Source organism: Salmo salar, chromosome ssa11, assembly GCF_905237065.1.
Source record: "Salmo salar chromosome ssa11, Ssal_v3.1, whole genome shotgun sequence".
In the NCBI taxonomy this organism is placed as follows: domain Eukaryota; kingdom Metazoa; phylum Chordata; class Actinopteri; order Salmoniformes; family Salmonidae; genus Salmo; species Salmo salar.
In genome coordinates this window covers 62,721,909-62,743,577 of record NC_059452.1, presented here as the reverse complement: position 1 = coordinate 62,743,577, position 21,669 = coordinate 62,721,909, and the positions used below count along the sequence as shown (strand labels likewise).

The following is a 21,669-nucleotide window of genomic DNA, read 5'->3' as shown; positions in this document are numbered from 1 at the left end:
GTATTGATTTTGTTATTATGTTTGAGAAAATGAACACACCATTATCCATGGCACAATGAATAGAATTGCAGGAAATTGGCTTTACAACAGCAAAAATGGCTCTCAGCTCCGTGGAAAAATGTGTGTAGAAATGCAGAAATTGATTTAAAAATGCAAAAATGTCTACACCGCCAAGATGGGGGCCTCTAAAATGTTTTGCCGGGCTGACCACACCCATTAACATGCCCCCCGCCATGCCCACCACCTAAGCCCCATTTTGATTCAGAAAAAAACCTGCATTGGTACAAAATCTAAGAGTAGAGATGTATATGTGATTCCCATTTCAAAGCCTTGCATATCTCAAATCACACAGACTACTATCCCCTGCAGGCCAAATACAGTATATTATAAGCAAAAATATATAATATACAGTGAGGGAAAAAAGTATTTGATCCCTTGCTGATTTTGTATGTTTGCCCACTGTCAAAGAAATGATCAGTCTATAATTTTAATGGTAGGTTTATTTGAACAGTGAGAGACAGAATAACAACAACAAAATTCAGAAAAACGCATGTCAAAAATGTTATAAAATGATTTGCATTTTAATGAGGGAAATAAGTATTTGACCCCTCTGCAAAACATGACTTAGTACTTGGTGGCAAAACCCTTGTTGGCAATCAGAGGTCAGATGTTTCTTGTAGTTGGCCACCAGGTTTGCACACATCTCAGGAGGGATTTTGTCGCACTCCTCTTTGCAGATCTTCTCCAAGTCATTAAGGTTTCGAGGCTGACGTTTGGCAACTCGAACCTTCAGCTCCCTCCACAGATTTTCTATGTGATTAAGGTCTGGAGACTGGCTAGGCCACTCCAGGACCTTAATGTGCTTCTTCTTGAGCCACTCCTTTGTTGCCTTGGCCATGTGTTTTGGGTCATTGTCATGCTGGAATACCCTTCCACGACCCATTTTCAATGCCCTGGCTGAGGGAAGGAGGTTCTCACCCAAGATTTGACGGTACATGGCCCCGTCCATCGTCCCTTTGATGCGGTGAAGTTGTCCTGTCCCCTTAGCAGAAAAACACCCCCAAAGCATAATGTTTCCACCTCCATGTTTGACAGTGGGGATGAAGTTCTTGGGGTCATAGGCAGCATTCCTCCTCCTCCAAACACGGCGAGTTGACTTGATGTCAAAGAGCTCCATTCTGGTCTCATCTGACCACAACACTTTCACCCAATTGTCCTCTGAACCATTCAGATGTTCATTGGCAAACTTCAGAAGGGCATGTATATGTGCTTTCTTGAGCAGGGGGACCTTGCGGGCACTGCAGGATTTCAGTCCTTCACAGCGTAGTGTGTTACCAATTGTTTTCTTGGTGATTATGGTCCCAGCTGCCTTGAGATCATTGACAAGATCCTCCCGTGTAGTTCTGGGCTGATTCCTCACCGTTCTCATGATCATTGCAACTCCACAAGGTGAGATCTTGCATGGAGCCCCAGACCGAGGGAGATTGACAGTTCTATTGTGTTTCTTCCATTTGTGAAATAATCGCACCAACTGTTGTCACCTTCTCACCAAGCTGCTTGGCGATGGTCTTGTAGCCCATTCCAGCCTTGTGTAGATCTACAATCTTGTCCCTGACATCCTTGGAGAGCTCTTTGGTCTTGGCCATGGTGGAGGGTTTGGAATCTGATTGATAGATTGCTTCTGTCGACAGGTGTCTTTTATACAGGTAACAAGCTGAGATTAGGAGCACTCCTTTTAAGAGTGTGCTCCTAATCTCAGCTCGTTACCTGTATAAAAGACACCTGGGAGCCAGAAATCTTTCTGATTGAGAGGGGGTCAAATACTTATTTCCCTCTATAAAATGCAAATCAATTTATAACATTTTTGACATGCGTTTTTCTGGATTTTTTTTTGTTATTCTGTCTCTCACTGTTCAAATAAACCTACTATTAAAATTATAGACTGATAATTTTTTTGTCAGTGGGCAACGTACAAAATCAGCAGGGGATCAAATACTTTTTTCCCTCACTGTATATACATTACCAGTCAAAGGTTTGGACACACCTACTCATTCAAGGGTTTTTCTTTATTTTTACTATTTTCTACATTGTAGAATAATAGTGAAGACATCAAAACTATGAAATAACACATATGGAATCATGTACTAACCTCAAAAGTGTTAAACAAATCAAAATGTATTTTATATTTTAGATTCTTCAAAGTAGCCACCCATTGCCTTGATGACAGCTTTGCACACTCTTGGCATTCTCTCAACCAGCTTCGTGAGGTAGTCATCTGGAATGCATTTCAATAAACAAGTGTGCCTTGTTGAAAGTTACATTTGTGGAATTTATTTTGTTAATGCGTTTGAGCCAATCAATTGTGTTGTGAAAAGGGTAGGGGTGGTAAACAGAAGATAGCCCTATTTGGTAAAAGAGTCCATATTATGGCAAGAACAGCTCAAATAAGCAAAGAGAAAGGACAGTCCATCGTTACTTTAAGACATGAAGGTCAGTCAATACGGAACATTTCAAGAACTTTGAAAGTTTCTTCAAGTGCAGTCGCAAAAGCCATCAAGTGCTATGATGAAACTGGCTCTCATTAGGACCGCCACAGGAAAGGAAGACCCAGAGTTACCTCTGCTAGAGAGGATAAGTTAAATGCACCTCACATTTCAGTCCAAATAAATGTGACCTGATTCAGAAAACTAGGCGTATGTCACAATTCACGACTTCACAGGAGAGTTGTTTGAACGTAAACAATTTTCTTTGATCAAAATGCGTTTTTTGGCAGAAATGCCTTCTTGAACATGTGAACTTTCATGTGCCTTAATAACAAATGTGTATGCCATCTGTAAATGCGAATAAAATTGTTAAATTACAAACCTTGTTGGTTAACCACAAAAGATTGCTACCTTCCCACTAGCCATAATTGGCTGAGATAATGAGTGGGCTGGACATGCCGAAAGAGGAGTTTGGATTGGTCTGCCATAGAAGCTTGTCTTTCTGTGTTGGTAATCCTGTTGAACACAGCTTTTTTATGTATTGTGTAGTGGAGCTGCATAAGTATCTCTACTTTCTGGAGGATCAAGTTTTGAAATCAATGAAATTATATTATGATAGCTAAAGAGATGGAGGAAATACCTGTCTCCCCGGATTACATCTTCAAACTAAGGGCAGCCGTGGCATGGCATTCCTGACAGGGAGACATGTCCATGTACAATGATGTATACAGGTATGATAGCTAGCTACATTTTCTGATATTACATGTTTTCTAATTTTGACATGTTTTCTAATTTTTCATTTCAAGTTAAAGTGTACTGTTAGCTAGCTAGCTAACGTTAGCTGGCTGGCTCCCTAGCTGATGTTATTATTCGTTTCCCAGAGTCATTTGATGTTCTAGTTAGTCTAATGTCTAATGTTAGCTAGCTAAAATTGAACATGGTTGCTTAGCTCGCAGCACTGTGGCATTGTTCATTTTTGTTTAACTAGCTAATGTTAGCTGGCTAGCTCGTTACCTAATGTTATGTGACATGTGTGAACTTACACAAGTTGTGATTATGGTCCATTGTTTAGCTAGCTAGCTAGCTAGATGTCTTAACAAAATCCACTATGCAAGTATCCATTTCAACAGAATGTCACTGCAACTGTTCATAGCCAAAGCGAATTTATCTGCTAGTTTGACTATCTACTCCGATTTCAGACCACGGGTAATATTGTCTAGCTAGCTACATTTTCAGATATTACGCATTTCTAATTTTGAAAGAAAGTATTTTCATTTCAAGTTAAAGTTTACTGTTATCTAGCTAGCTAACGTTAGCTGGCTGGCTTGCTAACTAACATTACGTCATGTGTTGGGATTCATTGTTTACCTAGCTAGCTATCTAGCTACATTTCTTAACAAAAGACTTGTCTTTGTGTGCCAGAGCGCAGAAAAGCTGATGCATTTTTGAATGCTCAACACCCGTTGAATATGTCCGGTGTCAGTGAACGTCGGCAAGGAAGCGTAGTTCCTTTGTTGCCAGCAGCACAGTTACAGTCACCAACGCTCTGAAAAAAAAACCTAACCAGCTCTGCTAGGGAGAGTAAAATGGTCAGAGTGGGATGTTCTCTCATTATGTGTCTGGCAGAAGCTAGCCGATGTTAGCCAGTTAGCTTGGGTGCTTGACTGTCGTTGTGAGGTCAGAACTTTCAGATCAACCCTACTTATTGGCCAAAGCGTCCAGTGTGCGCTCTGAACGCAAAACGCTCTGAATTTGCAGTCAGGATAACATAACAGCCTAACCAGCTCTGCTTGGGCAAGTCATTTTCAGTGAGATCTTCTCTCTCTCGGTGTCTGGAAGTTGTTGGCAAGTTAGTACAGAACACTCGGATCAACCATTAAAGAGATGGGTGGGGCTAAGGCTTAAGAATGTGTGACCAATGCTGAATGGGTGTAGACAAAGAAGGGCTCTCCAATAGTACCAAAACATTAAAAGACGGCTTTCTCAAAAGTGAGTTTACAAGTTTATCCACTTTCAAAGCAGAATGACTTTCTCAGTGTTTCCTCAAATGCAGTGTATGATATACCATTTTGTAGCTCTGAGTCTCTACTTTTATCCAATGTAAAAAACAGAAATTCAAATGCTGCTACATAAGACTGCATCCAGGTGGTGAGTTACAAATGTTCAAGTAACAGAGTTCAAGTAACAGACACATCTCAACATCAACTGTTCAGAGGAGACTGTGTGTATCAGGCCTTCATGGTCAAATTGCTGCAAAGAAACCACTTCTAAAAGACACCAATAAGAAAGAGAGACTTGCTTTGGCCAATAAACACGAACAATGGACATTAGACTTGGTCTGATGAGTCCAAATGTGAGATTTTGGTTCCAACCGCCATGTCTTTGTCAGACGCAGAGTAGGTGAACGGATGATGTCCGCATGTGTGATTCCCACCATGAAGCATGGAGGAGGAGGTGTGGGGGTGCTTTGCTGGTGACACTGTCAGTGATTTATTTAGAATTCAAGGCACACTTAACCACACCTCACAGCTTTCTGCAGTGATAAACCATCGTAATCTGGTTTGCGCTTAGTGGGACAATCATTTGTTTTTCAACAGAACAATTACCCAACACACCTCCAGGCTGTGTAAGGGATATTTGACCAAGAAGGAGAGTGATGGAGTGCTGCATCAGATGACCTGGCGTCCACAATCACCCAACATCAACCCAATTGAGATGGTTTGGGAATTAGTTGGACTGCAGAGTGAAGGAAAAGCAGCCAACAAGTTGCCAATATAGGTGGGAACTCCTTCAAGACTGTTGGAAAAGCATTCCAGGTGAAGCTGGTTGAGAGAATGCCAAGAGTGTGCAAAGCTGTCGTCAAGGCAAAGGATGGCTACTTTGAAGGATCTAAAATATATTTTGATTAACACTTTTTTGGTGTTAATGATTCCATCCATATGTGTTATTTCATCATTTTTATGTCTTCATTTTTATTCTATCATGTAGAAAATAGTAAAAATAAAGAAAAACCCTTGAATGAGTGGGTGTGTCCAAACTTTTGACAGGTTCTGTATGTATATTTATACACTACCGTTCAAAAGTGTAGGGTCACTTAGAAATGTCCTTGTTTTTAAAGAAAAGCACATTTTTTGTCTATTAAAATAATATGAAATTGATCAGAAATACAGTGTAGACATTGTTAATATTGTAAATGACTATTGTAGCTAGAAACGGCAGAATTCTTTTTAGGAAATATCTTCTTAGGTATACAGAGGCCCATTATCAGCAACCATCACTCCTGTGTTCCAATGGCACATTGTGTTAGCTAATCCAAGATTATCATTTTAAAAGGCTAATTTATCATTAGAAAACCCTTTTGCAATTATGTTAGCACAGCTGAAAACTGTTGGCCTGATTAAAGAAGCAATAAAACTGGCCTTAGACTAGTTGAGTATCTGGAGCATCAGCATTTGTGGGTTTGATTACAGGCTCAAAATGGCCAGAAACAAATAACTTTCTTCTTAAACTCGTCAGTCTATTCTTGTTCTCAGAAATGAAGACTATTCCATAAGAGAAATTGCCAAGAAACTGAAGATCTAGTACAACGCTGTGTACTACTCCCTTCACAGAGCAGCACAAACTGGCCTATCCAGAATAGAAAGCGGAGTGGGAGGCCCCGGTGCACAACTGAAGAAGAGGACAAGTACAGTGCCTTGCAAAAGTATTCATCCCCCTTGGCGTTTTTCCTTTTTTGTTGTATTACAACCTGTAATTTAAATGGATTTATATTTGGATTTCGTGTAATGGACATACACAGAATAGTCCAAATTGGTGAAGTGTAATGAAAAAAATAACTTGTTCCAAGAAATTCAAAAATAAATAAAACGGAAAAGTGGTGTGTTTATATGTTTTCACCCCCTTTGCTATGAAGCCCCTAAATAAGATCTGGTGCAACCAATTACTTTCAGAAGTCACATAATTTGTTAGATTGCACACAGGTGGACTTTATTTAAGTGTCACATGATCTGTCACATGATCTCAGTATATATACACCTGTTCTGAAAGGCCCCAGAGTCTGCAACACCACTAAGCAAGGGGCACCACCAAGCAAGTGGCACCATGAAGATCAAGGAGCTCTCCAAACAGGGACAAAGTTGTGGAGAAGTACAGATCAGGGTTGGGTTATAAAACAATATCAGAAACTTTGCCCATCCCACAGAGCACCATTAAATCCATTATAAAAAATTGAAAGAATATGGCACCACAACAAACCTGCCAAGCGAGGGCCACCCACCAAAACTCACGGACCAGGCAAGGAGGGCATTAATCAGAGAGGCAACAAAGATTGGAATATCTGTCCATTGGACCACTTTAAGTCGTACACTCCACAGAGCTGGGCTTTACGGAAGAGTGGACAGAAAAAAATCCATTGCTTAAAGAAAAAAATAAGCAAACACGTTTGGTGTTCGACAAAAGACATGTGTGAGACTCCCCAAACATGGAAGATGGTACTCTGGTCAGATGAAACAAAAATATTGCTTTTTGTCCATCAAGGAAAACGCTATGTCTGGTGCAAACCCAACACCTCTCATCACCCCGAGAATACCATCCCCACAGTGAAGCATGGTGGTGGCAGCATCATGCTGTGAGGATGTTTTTAAATTGGCAGGGACTGGGAAACTGGTCAGAATAGAAGTAATGAAGGAATGATGGATGGCGCTAAATACAGGTAAATTCTTGAGGGAAACCGGTTTCAGTCTTCCAGAAATTTGAGACTTGGATGGAGGTTCACCTTCCAGCAGTACAATGACCCTAAGCATACTGCTAAAGCAACACTCGAGTGGTTTAAGGGGAAACATTTAAATGTCTTGGAATGGCCTAGTCAAAGCCCAGACCTCAATCCAATTGAGAATCTGTGGTATGACTTAAAGATTACTGTACACCAGTGGAACCCATCCAACTTGAAGGAGCTTTTGCAGTTTTGCTTTGAAGAATGGGCAAAATGCCCAATGGCTAGATGTGCCAAGCTTCTAGAGACATATACCCCAAGAGACTTGCAGCTGTAATTGCTGCAAAAGGTGGCTCTACAAAGTATTGACTTTTTGGGGGGGGGGGTGAATAGTTATGCGGGCTCAAGTTTTCTGTTTTTTTTGTTTGAGAAACAGACGCCTCACAAGTATTCAACTGGCATCTTCGCAAAACACCAATGATCAATTAGCCTTTTAAAATGATAAACTTGGATTAGCTAACACAACGTGCCATTGGACCACAGTATCGATAGTTGCTGATAATGGGCCTCTGTATGCCAATGTGGATATTCCATAAAACATCTGCCATTTCCAGCTAAAATAGTTATTTACAACATTAACAATGTCTACACTATTTCTGCTCTATTTAATGGTATTTTAATGGACAAGAAATTTGCTTTTCTTTCAAAAACAAGGAGATTTCGTGTATATATATGTATACACATTACATTATATCATTTTTGTGGTTGGACATAAAATACTGTAAAATAACCAGGAAATTATCTCAAAGTGATTTTAATTTAAGTTATCTGTTCCCAAGTATTCCAATGCATAGAGGCATACAGTGACTTCAGAAAGTATTCACACCCCTCGACATTTTCCACATTTTGTTGCGCTACAAAAAAGAATATACTGCTCAAAAAAATAAAGGGAACACTTAAACAATACAATGTAACTCCAAGTCAATCACACTTCTGTGAAATCAAACTGTCCACTTAGGAAGCAACACTGATTGACAATACATTTCACATGCTGTTGTGCAAATGGAATAGACAACAGGTGGAAATTATAGGCAATTAGCAAGACACCCCCAATAAAGGAGTGGTTCTGCAGGTGGTGACCACAGACCACTTCTCAGTTCCTATGCTTCCTGGCTGATGTTTTGGTCTCTTTTGAATGCTGGCGGTGCTTTCACTCTAGTGGTAGCATGAGAAGGAGTCTACAACCCACACAAGTGGCTCAGGTAGTGCAGCTCATCCAGGATGGCACATCAATGCGAGCTGTGGCAAGAAGGTTTGCTGTGTCTGTCAGCGTAGTGTCCAGAGCATGGAGGCGCTACCAGGAGACAGGCCAGTACGTCAGGAGACGAGGAGGAGGCCAACAACCCAGCAGCAGGACCGCTACCTCCGCCTTTGTGCAAGGAGGAGCAGGAGGAGCACTGCCAGAGCCCTGCAAAATGACCTCCAGCAGGCCACAAATGTGCATGTGTCTGCTCAAACGGTCAGAAACAGACTCCATGAGGGTAGTATGAGGGCCCGACATCCACAGGTGGGGGTTGTGCTTACAGCCCAACACCGTGCAGGACGTTTGGCATTTGCCAGAGAACACCAAGATTGGCATATTCGCCACTGGCGCCCTGTGCTCTTCACAGATGAAAGCAGGTTCACACTGAGCACATGTGACAGACGTGACAGAGTCTGGAGACGCCGTGGAGAACGTTCTGCTGCCTGCAACATCCTCCAGCATGACCGGTTTGGCGGTGGGTCAGTCATGGTGTGGGGTGGCATTTCTTTGGGGGGCCGCACAGCCCTCCATGTGCTTGCCAGAGGTAGCCTGACTGCCATTAGGTACCGAGATGAGATCCTCAGACCCCTTGTGAGACCATATGCTGGTGCGGTTGGCCCTGGGTTCCTCCTAATGCAAGACAATGCTAGACCTCATGTGGCTGGAGTGTGTCAGCAGTTCCTGCAAGAGGAAGGCATTGATGCTATGGACTGGCCCGCCCGTTCCCCAGACCTGAATCCAATTGAGCACATCTGGGACATCATGTCTCGCTCCATCCATCAACGCCACATTGCACCACAGACTGTCCAGGAGTTGGCGGATGCTTTAGTCCAGGTCTGGGAGGAGATCCCTCAGGAGACCATCCGCCACCTCATCAGCAGCATGCCCAGGCGTTGTAGGGAGGTCATACAGGCACATGGAGGCCACACACACTACTGAGCCTCATTTTGACTTGTTTTAAGGACATTACATCAAAGTTGGATCAGCCTGTAGTGTGGTTTTCCAATTTAATTTTGAGTGTGACTCCAAATCCAGACCTCCATGGGTTGATAAATTGGATTTACATTGATTATTTTTGTGTGATTTTGTTGTCAGCACATTCAACTATGTAAAGAAAAAAGTATTTAATAAGATTATTTCATTCATTCAGATCTAGGATGTGTTATGTTAGTGTTCCCTTTATTTTTTTGAGCAGTGTATAAAACAATAAAACACTAACATATCTTGATTACATACAGTAAGTATTCAACCCCGTGAGTCAATACATGTTTGAATCACCTTTGGCAGTGATTACATCTGTGAGTATTTCTGGGTAAGTGTCTAAAAGCTTTGCACACTTTAATTCTACAATATTTGCACATTATTCTTTTTTAAAAATATTACAATTCTGTCAAGTTCTTTTTTGATCATTGCTAGACAGGCATTTTCAAGTCTTGACATAGATTTTCAAGCAGATTTAAGTCAAAACTGTAACTAGGCCACTCAGGAACATTCAATGTTGTCTTGGTAAGCAACTCCAGTGTATATTTGGCCTTCTGTTTTAGGTTATTGTCCTGCTGAAAGGTGCATTTGTCTCATAGTGTTTGTTGGAAAGCAGCCTGGACATAAAGTTAATTTCTTTGCCACATTTTTACAGGCTTCCATCTTTTCAGTCTATCATTTCGGTTAGTATTGTAGAGTAAATACAATGTTGTTGATCCATCCTGAGTTTTCTCCTATCACAGCCATTAAACTGTTTAAAAGTCACTATTGGCCTCATGGTGAAATCCCTGAGAGGTTTCTTTCCTCTCCGACAACTGAGTTAGGAAGGATGCCTGTATCTTTATAGTGACTGGGTGTATTGATTCACCAAACAAAGTGTAATGAACAACTTCACCATGCTCAAAGAAATATTCCTGTCAATTTTACCCATCTACCAATAGGTGCCCTTCTTTGCTAGGCTTTCGAAGACCTCCCTGGTCTTTGTGGTTGAATGTGTGTTTGAAATGTACTGCTTGAGTGTGGGACCTTACATATAATTATATGTGTGGGTTACAGAGATTAGGTAGCCATTAAAAAATAATTTTTTAACACTTTTATTTATTGTACACAGAGTGATTCCATGCAACTTATGTTAAGCAAATTTGTACTCCTGAACTTACTTAGGCTTGCCATAACAAAGGGGTTCAATACATTTGAGCTTTTCATTTGAAATTAATTTGTTAAAATGTCTAAAAACATGAGTCCATTTTGACATTTTGTGGTGTTGTGTATCGGCCAGTGACATATATCCATTTTAAATTCAGGCTGTAACACAACAAAAGTCAAGGTGTGTGAATACATTCTGAACGCACTGTATGTGATCGTATCCCAATGAAATCAAGCTTTGAAATTATTCTGTTTTTGTCATACTATATGTGTCAAATACTACAGTGCCTTCAGAAAGTATTCATACCCCTTGACTTGTTCCACATTTGTGACCTGTGTCAAGTAGCTAGGCGTATGTCGCATGTCAGCAAACTGGATGCAGTCTATCACAGTGCCATCCGTTTTGTCACCAAAGCCCCTTATACCACCCACCACTGCGACCTGTATGCTCTAGTCGGCTGGCCCTCGCTACATATTCGTTGCCGGACCCACTGGCTCCAGGTCATCTATAAGTCTATGCTAGGTAAAGCTCCGCCTTATCTCAGCTCACTGGTCACGATAACAACACCCACACGTAGCACGCGCTCCAGCAGGTATATCTCACTGGTCATCCCCAAAGCCAACACCTCTTTTGGCCGTCTTTCCTTCCAGTTCTCTGCTGCCAATGACTGGAACGAATTGCAAAAATTGCTGTAGCTGGAGACTTATATTTCCCTCACTAACTTGAAACATCAGCTATCTGAGCAGCTAACTGATCGCTGCAGCTGTACATAGCCCATCTGTAAATAGCCCATCCAATCTACCTACCTCATCCCCATATTGTTTTTATTTACTTTTCTGCTCTTTTGCACACCATTATTTCTACTTGCACATCATCATCTGCTCATCTATCACTCCAGTGTTCATTTGCTAAATTGTAATTACTCCGCTACTATGGCCTGTTTATTGCCTTACCTCCTCACGCCATTTGCACACACTGTGTATGGACTTTATTTTTTTTCCTATTGTGTTATTGACTGTACTCTTGTTTATTCCATGTGTAACTCTGTGTTGTTGTTTGTGTCTCACTGCTTTGCTTTATCTTGGCCATGTTGCAGTTGTAAATGACAACTTGTTCTCAACTAGCCTACCTGGTTAAATAAAGGTGAAATAAAATAAAAATAACTTCTTCACGAGAGGCAATTTTTTTACTCAAAATGCGATTTTGGCAGAAATGCCTTCTGGAACATGTAAACTTTTATGTGCCGTAGTAACAAACTTATATGCCATCTTTAAATACAAATACAATTGTTAAATTATGAGCCTGGATTGGTCTGCCATTTAGCATGCTTCTGTCTATAACATGACCTGCTCCGTATGTGTAGATAATCCTTTCTACAGCGGCTTTTTTGAAAGATATCATGAAGAACTGCAAAAGTATTACTACTGCTCTCAACATTGCTGCCCTGAATTTAACAGGTACTATTGCCAAAGATCAGTGAGAAAAAGTTGTGATGGAATACTTTCTAGAGTACGATCGTGCCTTGCTGACTCTCTGACTCTGAAAATTAAGCAGACGATAAGGAAATCACTGATTTAGATAAAAATGTTTTCATTGAACCAGACATTGTAGATTCTTCTGATGACAGTGATGGGGAAGAAATGGCAATCAACAGTGTTGTTGTCACGGAAGAAGTTGACCGAGTTTTGAAATCAGTGGAATGCCCAGTGGAAGCAGAGAGATGATTGCCAAATGCAGAGAGAGTCAAAAAGAGAACACAGAAGGCTGTTGTATAAAACACCTGTCTCCAGATTACATCTTCAAACTAAGGCCAACCATGGCATCCCTCTTAAACATTCATCCATGTATACAGGTAAGAGTCTAGCTACATTTTCAGATATTATACGTTTGAAATTTTGTCAGAAAGTTGTTTTCATTGCAAGTTAAAGCATACTGTTAGCTAGTTAGCTAACGTTAGCTGGCTGACTTGCTAGCTAATGTTACGAGTATGATCTGTGTAGTAATATTATTTGTATCTCAGAAATTCATTTGCATTTCTAGTTAAAGCCCAATGTTAGCTAGCTAGCTAACATTAAACCTGGTTGGTTAGCTTTAGCTACCTGCAGATTCATGCATGGTAGTATAAATTGGGATTATTGTTCATTGTTTAGCTAGCTAGCTACATGTCTAAACAAAAGACTCCACTGTACAAGTAACCATTTCACTGTATGCTGTGCAGTTGACAAGTGCAGTTTGATTTTATTTGATATAGTGTGTGTACAGAGACGGTAATGTGAAGATCAACATGACCTGCAACAAAGTCAGATTAGGATATAGGTCAAGGACTATATATATATTTTTAATACTACTTTATGCTACTACTTTCACCGCTTTTAGTCTTGAAATATTTGATTGTTTATTAGACTACCTTATTCAATCTGTTTTGTACATGGCCTCACGTTAATTCTTAAAGAGATGGGTGGGGCTGAGGTTTAAGAGGGTGTGAACGATGCTGAATGAGTGTAGACAAAGAAGAGCTTTCTAGTAGGTGTACCAAAACAAGGGCCATTATCTCAAAAGTGGGGTTACACGTTAATCAACATTCAAAGCAGAATCACTTTCCCATTGTTCCTCAACTGCAGTGTATGATGTAGCATTCTCTAGCTTTGAGTCTTTACTTTTATACAATGTAAAGAACACAATTTAAAATGTTGCTACATAGAACCGAATCCAGGTGGTGGGTCACATTTTGTGTTTTTAGAAATATTTGCAAATTTATTGAAAATATCTCATTTACATAAGCATATGCACTCCTTTCATATGACACTCCAAATTGAGCTTAGGTGCATCAAATTTCATTTGATCATCCTTGAGATGTCACAACACCTTGATTTGATTCCATCTGTGGCCGATTCCATTGTTTGGACACACATGTCTATATAAGGTCCCACAGTTGACAGTGCATGTCAGAGTGGAAACTATACCATGAAGTCCAAGGAACTATCCGTAGATCTCCTAGAATTGTGATGAAGCATATATCTTGGGAAGAGTCTAATACAAATTCTAGTGTTGAAAGTATCCAAGAGCACAGTGGTCTACATCATTGGGAAACAAAAAATATGGAACTTCCCAGACTAGAGCTGACTGTATGACCAAACTGAGCAACCGGGCAAGAAGGACTTTGGTCAGGGAGGTGACCAAGAACCCAATGACAACTCTGACCAAACTACGGAGTTCATTGGCTGAGATGAAAGAACCTGCCAGAAGGACAACAGTCTCTACAGCACTTCACCAATCTGGGCTTTATGGGAGAGTGGCTAGACGGAAGCCACTCCTGAGGAAAAGACACATGACAGCACGCCTCAAGTTTGCAAAAAGGCAAATGAAAGACTCTGAGAGCATAAGGCAAAAGAGTCTGAAGACTGATGAGCAAAAATGTTACTCTTTGGCCTAAATGCAAAGCGCTATGTCTGGAGAAAAACATGCACAGCTCATCACACGTTTAACACCATCCCTACCGTGAAGCATGTTGGTGGCAGCATCATGCTATGGGGATGCTTTTCAGAGGCAGGGATCTGGGTGACTGGTAAGGATAGAGGGAACAATGAATGGAGCCAAATACAGGAAAATCCTTGATGAGAACCTGCTTCAGAGTGCAAACAACCTTAGACTGGGGTGAAGATTTACATTCCAACAGGACAATAACCCCAAGCATACAGCCAATGCAATGCTGGAATGGTTTCAGAACATGAATAATGTGAAAGTAATTGAGTGGCCCAATCAAAATACCAGACTTGAATCACGTTGAAAATCTGTGGAAAGGCTTGAAGATTGCTGTTCCCCACCACTCCCTATCTAACTAAGCAGAGCTTGAGAAAATCTGCCAGGAAGAATGGGAGAAAATTCCCAAATCCAGATGTGCAAAGCTGATGCAGACATACTCAAGCTGGAATTGCCGCCAAAAGTGCTTCTACAAATATTATATCAGGGGTGTGAATAGATATAAATGAGATATTTCTGTATTTCATTTTCAGTATATTTGTGACATTTTCTAGAGACATGTTATCACTTTGTCATTATGTGAATGACAAAGTGTAAGACAACAAAATGTGGCATGAGTCAAGGGGTATTAATATTTTTGAAGGGACTGTATATCTTGCGGTCAATGTGCAGTGTACAAATTATTTATAACTATATTCCGGCCCCCTGATCATACACTAGGCTTTGGCGGTAAACCGTATATACCGGGGTATTTGGAAATAGCCACGTGATGGTTTGTCAATACCATCCTGTGGCGGCAGGTATCCTAGTGGTTAGAGCATTGGGCCAGAAACCGAAAGGTTGCTGGATCGAATCCCCGAGCTGACAAGGTAAAAATCTGTCTTTCTGCCCCTGAGCAACGCAGTTAACCCACACAAAGGTCCCGTGTGGCTCAGTTGGTAGAGCATGGTGTTTGCAACGCCAGGGTTGTGGGTTCGTTTCCCACGGGGGAGCAGTACGGAAAAAGAAAAAAACGGACAGTACCTATAGTGTTAGTGTTTAAAGGTTGATTAAGCGCATCTCTGGCAGTATCACTGGGGAACATCAGAGGCCACGTCTGCTCCTAGAAACGGCGTAAACTTTTAAGAGACTTCCGTCCTATCATTACACACTCACCTCATCCTCTTATTCCCGTCTCTGTTCTTTTTTTGGTTTTGTCTTTTTTTTCTTCATTTAACGTAAGGCTGTAATTCTGGATTTTTGGTGGGTTTTCATGTCTTTTCATTTGTCTTGTAGTGTGTTTTGATAAGGGGACATTACGAGGTGTATGTGTGAGTGAGTGTGTGTGTCAGGTTGTTCTACTGGTGTAGAAGTCAGGTGCAGGAGAGCAGAGAGTTGTGATCAGGCGCACACTTTATTTATCAGAAGAAAAAGTGTAATGCGCGACAAAGTCACAAATGAAGCAAAAATGTTAAACAATTAAACATACTGCGGGTGAACATGGTACCCGGAAAAACCAGCCTGGCGCGTCACACAAAACACGTTACAAAGAACAATTCCACACAAAGACATGGGGGGAACAGAGGGAATATATATGTAGTGTGATTAGGGAATGTAAACCAGGTGTGTGGGGAAACAAGACAAAACAAATGGAACAATGAACAGTGGAGCGGCGATGGCTAGAAGACAGGTGACACCGAACGCCGCCCGAACAAGGAGAGGAGCCGACTTCGGCGGAAGTCGTGACAGTGTGTGTGTATTCTGGACAGGTAGAGGAAGTATTAAGGAAGCATTAGGAGGATGTGGAGCTGCTGGTGGTAGTGAGATGGAGGAAGCATCAGATCAAAGAAATGTGCAATGACTCAAAATACAATAGAATCAAGTTCCTGATAAGCGGCTGATTAGTTGCAGCCTACCACACCAGCACAGGTGTGTTGGAACAAAAGCCTGCACACCCAGGCAGTTGGGCACCCCTGGTGTTGATGAAGTGACGAAGGAAGAGTACTTGTTGAAAAGGGGTCTTCATTGCGAGACTATTGAATTGTATTCCCCAGGACTCTGTCTTTGGCCCATTACTCTTTCCTTATGACAGTTTTATATTGTGCATGATGTTACGCCTGAATGCAGAAAATGAAAGTCGTTCTACCTTCTGGACACACTGATTAACTTGAGCATTCACATTCGGATAGGATATACTTTAATGTCCCAGAGGGGAATTTTGTTTTAGACACACAGTACTGCTGTATACAAAATAGACACTGTACATTGAACTTACATGTTGACATTTCAAATCCACTCTTTTCCATTTCCTCCAAATAAAAGTACTCATGCAAACAAATGAGGGAGGAAATGACAACAACAATTCATTTGCGTGTCTTATTGGTCTTGCCTCTGCTGTGGCAGAGAACAAACCCAGGTCATGCCGAATGCTACTAAAAAGCTGTATTCTTTCCTACTGTTCTTTTTCCAGTCGCAAGTTTTTTGGGTTTTTGATAGAGGAAAAACTTTTGCTAACAAGGTAACCAAGCGTCTTTAATAACTGGGGGAGCTCGCTGCAGGAGAGAAGCGACAGGGGAAGAGAGAGATGGAAAGAGAAAGGATTACTTCAGCCCCCCCGCACTTCCTCCCGGCTAGAGCATTAGCCTAAATGGCTGTCTCATGGAGTGTGTTCATGTAGAATAACGCTGTTGTTGACTTGCCGGGCCGTTTTTTCAGCGGCGCTGTGCGTATGGATGCAAGAGAGGGAGAAGGGAGAGAGGGGGGCCTGGGGAACAGAAGGGCTGATTTTAAAATAGTGGGGTCTAGATGCTACTAGAGGGGATGAGAGACCTAAGGGTGAGAGAGACTATCTCTGGGGGAAAGGGGGAATGAAGGGAGGAAAGAGGGTTGAGATGTTGGTAGGAAAGGAGAAAGGGTATTGGGAAAGGAATGGATGAGTGAATGGAGAGAGGGATAGATAAAGACACTGGTAAGGTGAAAGGGATGGATGGATGATGGGAGAAGGTATTAAGGTCGGGTGAAAGAGATTGATGGATGGAGCCAAAGAGAAGGGATTGGGGTATGGATGGATTGAAATATGACCTGTAAATGTACCTATGACTATGTAGGTGAAAATGTTACACGTTGCTTATCACATAGTCCTTAGGTAGACTTCATAAACAATAGTAAGGTGTAACTGTTTGTTAATGTTTGTTTTCTCCAGGTGTCCTCCTTAAAGAACCGCCTAAAGAAGGTTTCCACAACGACAGGAGACGGCGTGGCTCGAGCCTTTCTCAGAACACAGGCCGCTCTCTTCGGCAGCTACAGGAACGCACTGCAGATTGAACCGGTGAGCCATACTGAGGGAGAACAAGAGAGAGTGGGAAGAGGGGAAGGAGGGAGGGAAGGTTTACAGTTAGGAGTGAGAGTGAGAATGTGAGAGACAGAGAAATAGACAGTTTGTCTTTGTAGCTGTGCTATAGAATGGTTACAGTGAGGCTTGAGAAAGAAAGACAGAGGGAGGGAGAGAGAGACACACACTCACACAGAGAGAAGAGTGACGTGTGTGTGTACTGTATGTATGTGTGAGTGTGTCTGTGTGTGTGTGTGTGTGTGTGTGTGTGTGTGTGTGTGTGTGTGTGTGTGTGTGTGTGTGTGTGTGTGTGTGTGTGTGTGTGTGTGTGTGTGTGTGTGTGTGTGTGTGTGTGTGTGTGTATCTGCCCACACGCTTGTGCACATGCACGCTTCTGTCACTGGATAATAGCATTAGTGATGCAGATCCCCGTGACCCCCAATGTAAAGGGAGGGAGAAGCCCCATAGGATAGTCCCCTTACGTGAGGTAGCAGTCCTCCCACCAGGGGAGACAGAGAGGGGACACACGTCCTAACAATGGCACAGCTTGTACCCCCGCACTACGTATGGGGAAGCCGGTGCCTTCCTTCCACCTCCAAGCTGTCACTGCCCTGTAGCTAACCCTCACCCCTAAACTCTAAACCCCTAACCTGCACTCTCTCTGAACCAAGGACCCGTCTGCCTAGGAGACATTAGGGATTCCAAAGACTTTCCTGTGTGTAATGATATGTCCCAGACCTTTCTGTATGTGCTGTGGTCCATTCTGTGCCTCTCTCTCTCTCTCTCTCTCTCTCTCTCTCTCTCTCTCTCTCTCTCTCTCTCTCTTTCTCTCTCTATATATATATATATATATATATATATATATATATATATATATATATATATATATATATATTGGCCAAACCCCCGCCCCCAAAAAAAAACAATGTTGTAAAAGAAAATGTAGCAGCTAAAAACCACCATATATAGCTATAGTGCAAATCACATGCAACAACTGGACGAAGTGCAGGCAAATATTTTCTAATATTCCTTCCAGGTGGAGCTTCAGTATGAAACAGGTTTGTTTGTGCGTCAATATCACTAAAAGTGTTCTTTTTTTGTCCTCAACATAAATCATTCAAAATTGTATATAAAATATACAAGGATCCTTATGTGTGTATTCCTTAGAAGCATACTGACATAGACTTCAAAGTATATTTTATACTTTTTAGACTATTTTATTTAAGTGGAAGGAGGCACTTTTCAATGTCCCAGGTGCTGCTCAATCAACTTCAACGAGAACAATTAGGAATGAAATTATACATTTAAAAAAATATTTACACATTTTCAAATTTTCTTCATTAAATGTTATCTTATTTATAGTCTTTTTATGTTAAATGCTGCACCTTTTATAAGAATATATACTATTTTCTGTATGTCCTTAAAGTCGTTGTCCACCCTGTTACATTGTGGTTACTGGCACTTTAAGAAAATATATATTGTCTACAATGACATCACAAACAGGAAATGATGTCACTTCCAAGGCGGGAAAATAACTGTGGTTAGCCTGGTGAGTATCTAGATTTCATACTATTTACATTTTCATCATGACATGTTGGTGATGTGGGAAAGCATAACATGTCTACCTGTTAAGCAAGAATACAAAAGACGTTAATCGAATTTCATAATTTCTAAATATATTTGTTAAACAATGCAAATTCCTTTTGGCAGACATTATCCTAGCTTCATCACGATCACTTGGAGCATAGTTGCTAATTTTACCTCAAAATGTCCACCCTGTTATTGTCCACCCTGTTATCCATGTACACGTAACAGGGTGGACATGCACTCAACAGGGTGGACAAATGGATATTTTGCAGTAATGTGTTGCAAAATATGTGATTTTGTTCATAAATTGTATTACATAATTACAGGATATATACAGTGAGGGGAAAAAGTATTTGATCACCTGCTGATTTTGTACGTTTGCCCACTGACAAAGAAATGATCAGTCTATAATTTTATGGTAGGTTTATTTGAACAGTGAGAGAATAACAACAACAAAAAATTCAAAAATGTTATAAAATGATTTGCATTTTAATGAGGGTAAGTATTTGCAAAACATGACTCTGCAAAACATGGCAAAACCCTTGTTGGCAATCACAGAGGTCAGACGTTTCTTGTAGTTGGCCACCAGGTTTGCACACATCTCAAGAGGGATTTTGTCCCACTCCTCTTTGCAGATCTTCTCCAAGTCATTAAGGTTTCGAGGCTGACGTTTGGCAACTCGAACCTTCAGCTCCCTCCACAGATTTTCTATGGGATTAAGGTCTGGAGACTGGCTAGGCCACTCCAGGACCTTAATGTGCTTCTTCTTGAGCCACTCCTTTGTTGCCTTGGCCGTGTGTTTTGGGTCATTGTAATGCTGGAATACCCATCCACGACCCATTTTCAATGCCCTGGCTGAGGGAAGGAGGTTCTCACCCAAGATTTGACGGTACATGGCCCCATCCATCGTCCCTTTGATGCGGTGAAGTTGTCCTGTCCCCTTAGCAGAAAAACACCCCCAAAGCATAATGTTTCAACCTCCATGTTTGACAGTGGGGATGATGTGCTTGGGGTCATAGGCAGCATTCCTCCTCCTCCAAACACGGCCAGTTGAGTTGATGCCAAAGAGCTCCATTTTGGTCTCATCTGACCACAACACTTTCACCCAGTTGTCCTCTGAATCATTCAGATGTTCATTGGCAAACTTCAGATGGGCATGTATATGTGCTTTCTTGAGCAGGGGGACCTTGCGGGCGCTGCAGGTTTAAAATGATAGACTGATCATTTCTTTGTCATTGGGCAAACGTACAAAATCAACAGGTGGATCAAATACTTTTTCCCTCACTGTAGCATGTATAGTATTTAAAGAATAAATACATATCAGTTGCATCAGGTCTTCCTGAAGGAATGGCACCTCCTCTTAGTGCAGCTGAAAGACAGCGGCAATACAGAGAATGAAGTAAAGTTGACCCAGAAAGAAGGAGAGAGTATCTAGAGAAAGAGAGGGAGAAATGGAGGAAAGATGGAGAGACAGGGAAGAAGGCAATAGCTCAACTCTGTGACAGAGTGCAGTGTGCAGAAAGGAAGAAATGGAGAGATTCAAAAAGCCAGGGCCAAGGCTAGTGCGTTGCTGCAGTCCCAAACACCCCCCTCAACTCCTGAAAATCAGCCTGGGCCTTCAAGGTTAGAATATGCTTAAGATAAGGCATTTAAGATTATTAGTTGCTAAACTTTCTACTAACTCTAACCGTAATTCCGAACCATAACCCATAATCCTAATCCCGATCTACTAACCCTTATCCTTAACTTTATCTCTGACTCTACCCCTAGAATCCTAACCATGCATTTAATGTGTTTTAGGCAATGCCAGCAAGGGGAACGCATTAGAAAAAAACCACACAGAAGACTCCAAAAAGAGATAGAGCATTTAAAATCTGAAGTGGCAAAGGAGAGGAAAAAAATGAAAAAATACAGGAAGAGGTATGCAACGATTAGGGGAGAACAGGCATCTGTATCGCCTCATTCAACAGTCAAAGCATTGCTGAGACGTCAGAATGTGACATAACCTATTAAGAGGGCTCTTGTCTTTCAAACATCTCTCATTAAAGATATCAAAACAAAATACAGAAATGCAAGGAATCAGAAGAACAAGCAAATCATTGCGAAAGTGACCCCTGTGAATATACTGAAGAAGTATAAACTTCAGAAGATGGTGTTGGGCTTTTCAAATAATGAGAGCGAAGTTGGAAGGGGACCTTTGCTCTTTTGTGACGAGGAAGGGAAGGAGAACAGAAACAGAAATAAAAAGGAAAGTGAAGGATTTCTTTCTCCGTGATGATGTAAGTAGTATAACGACCGGACACAAACAAACCATGACACGACTAAAGAACAAAATGCAGAAGAGGCTTCTGACTGACACAATGAAAAAATCTGCACAGGAAATTCCTGCCTGAGGAACTAGGTCAGTTGTCCTATACCTCCTTCTGCTACCTCAGACCATTTTGGGTTGTTACGCCCAATGACACTGATCGTGAAACTTGTCAGTGCAAAACCCATGAGAATTTACAGTTCATGGCAAATTCTCTTCACAGCCTTGGGCTTTTGTCCACCAAAAACCTTGAGGACATAGTCGACTCAAGTATGTGTAACCTGAAATCGAAGCTATGTGCTTATGGTGAATGTAAGGATTGCTTACTCACCACCCATCCAACTTTAAAACCTCCTGGG

The 21,669-nt window shown here is 41.4% G+C and overlaps 1 protein-coding gene across 4 annotated transcripts in view; it reads left to right on the top strand.

Moving 5' to 3' along the window:
* LOC106562885 (DENN domain-containing protein 1A) overlaps positions 1–21,669 on the top strand; it is a 280,022-nt gene that overhangs the window by 199,239 nt on the left and 59,114 nt on the right. For all 4 annotated transcript variants that reach the window (XM_014127956.2, XM_045689822.1, XM_045689820.1 and 1 more), the window contains exon 13: positions 17,287–17,412. In XM_014127956.2, coding sequence (XP_013983431.2) covers positions 17,287–17,412 — 126 coding nt within the window. The remainder of the gene's footprint in view (positions 1–17,286; positions 17,413–21,669) is intronic.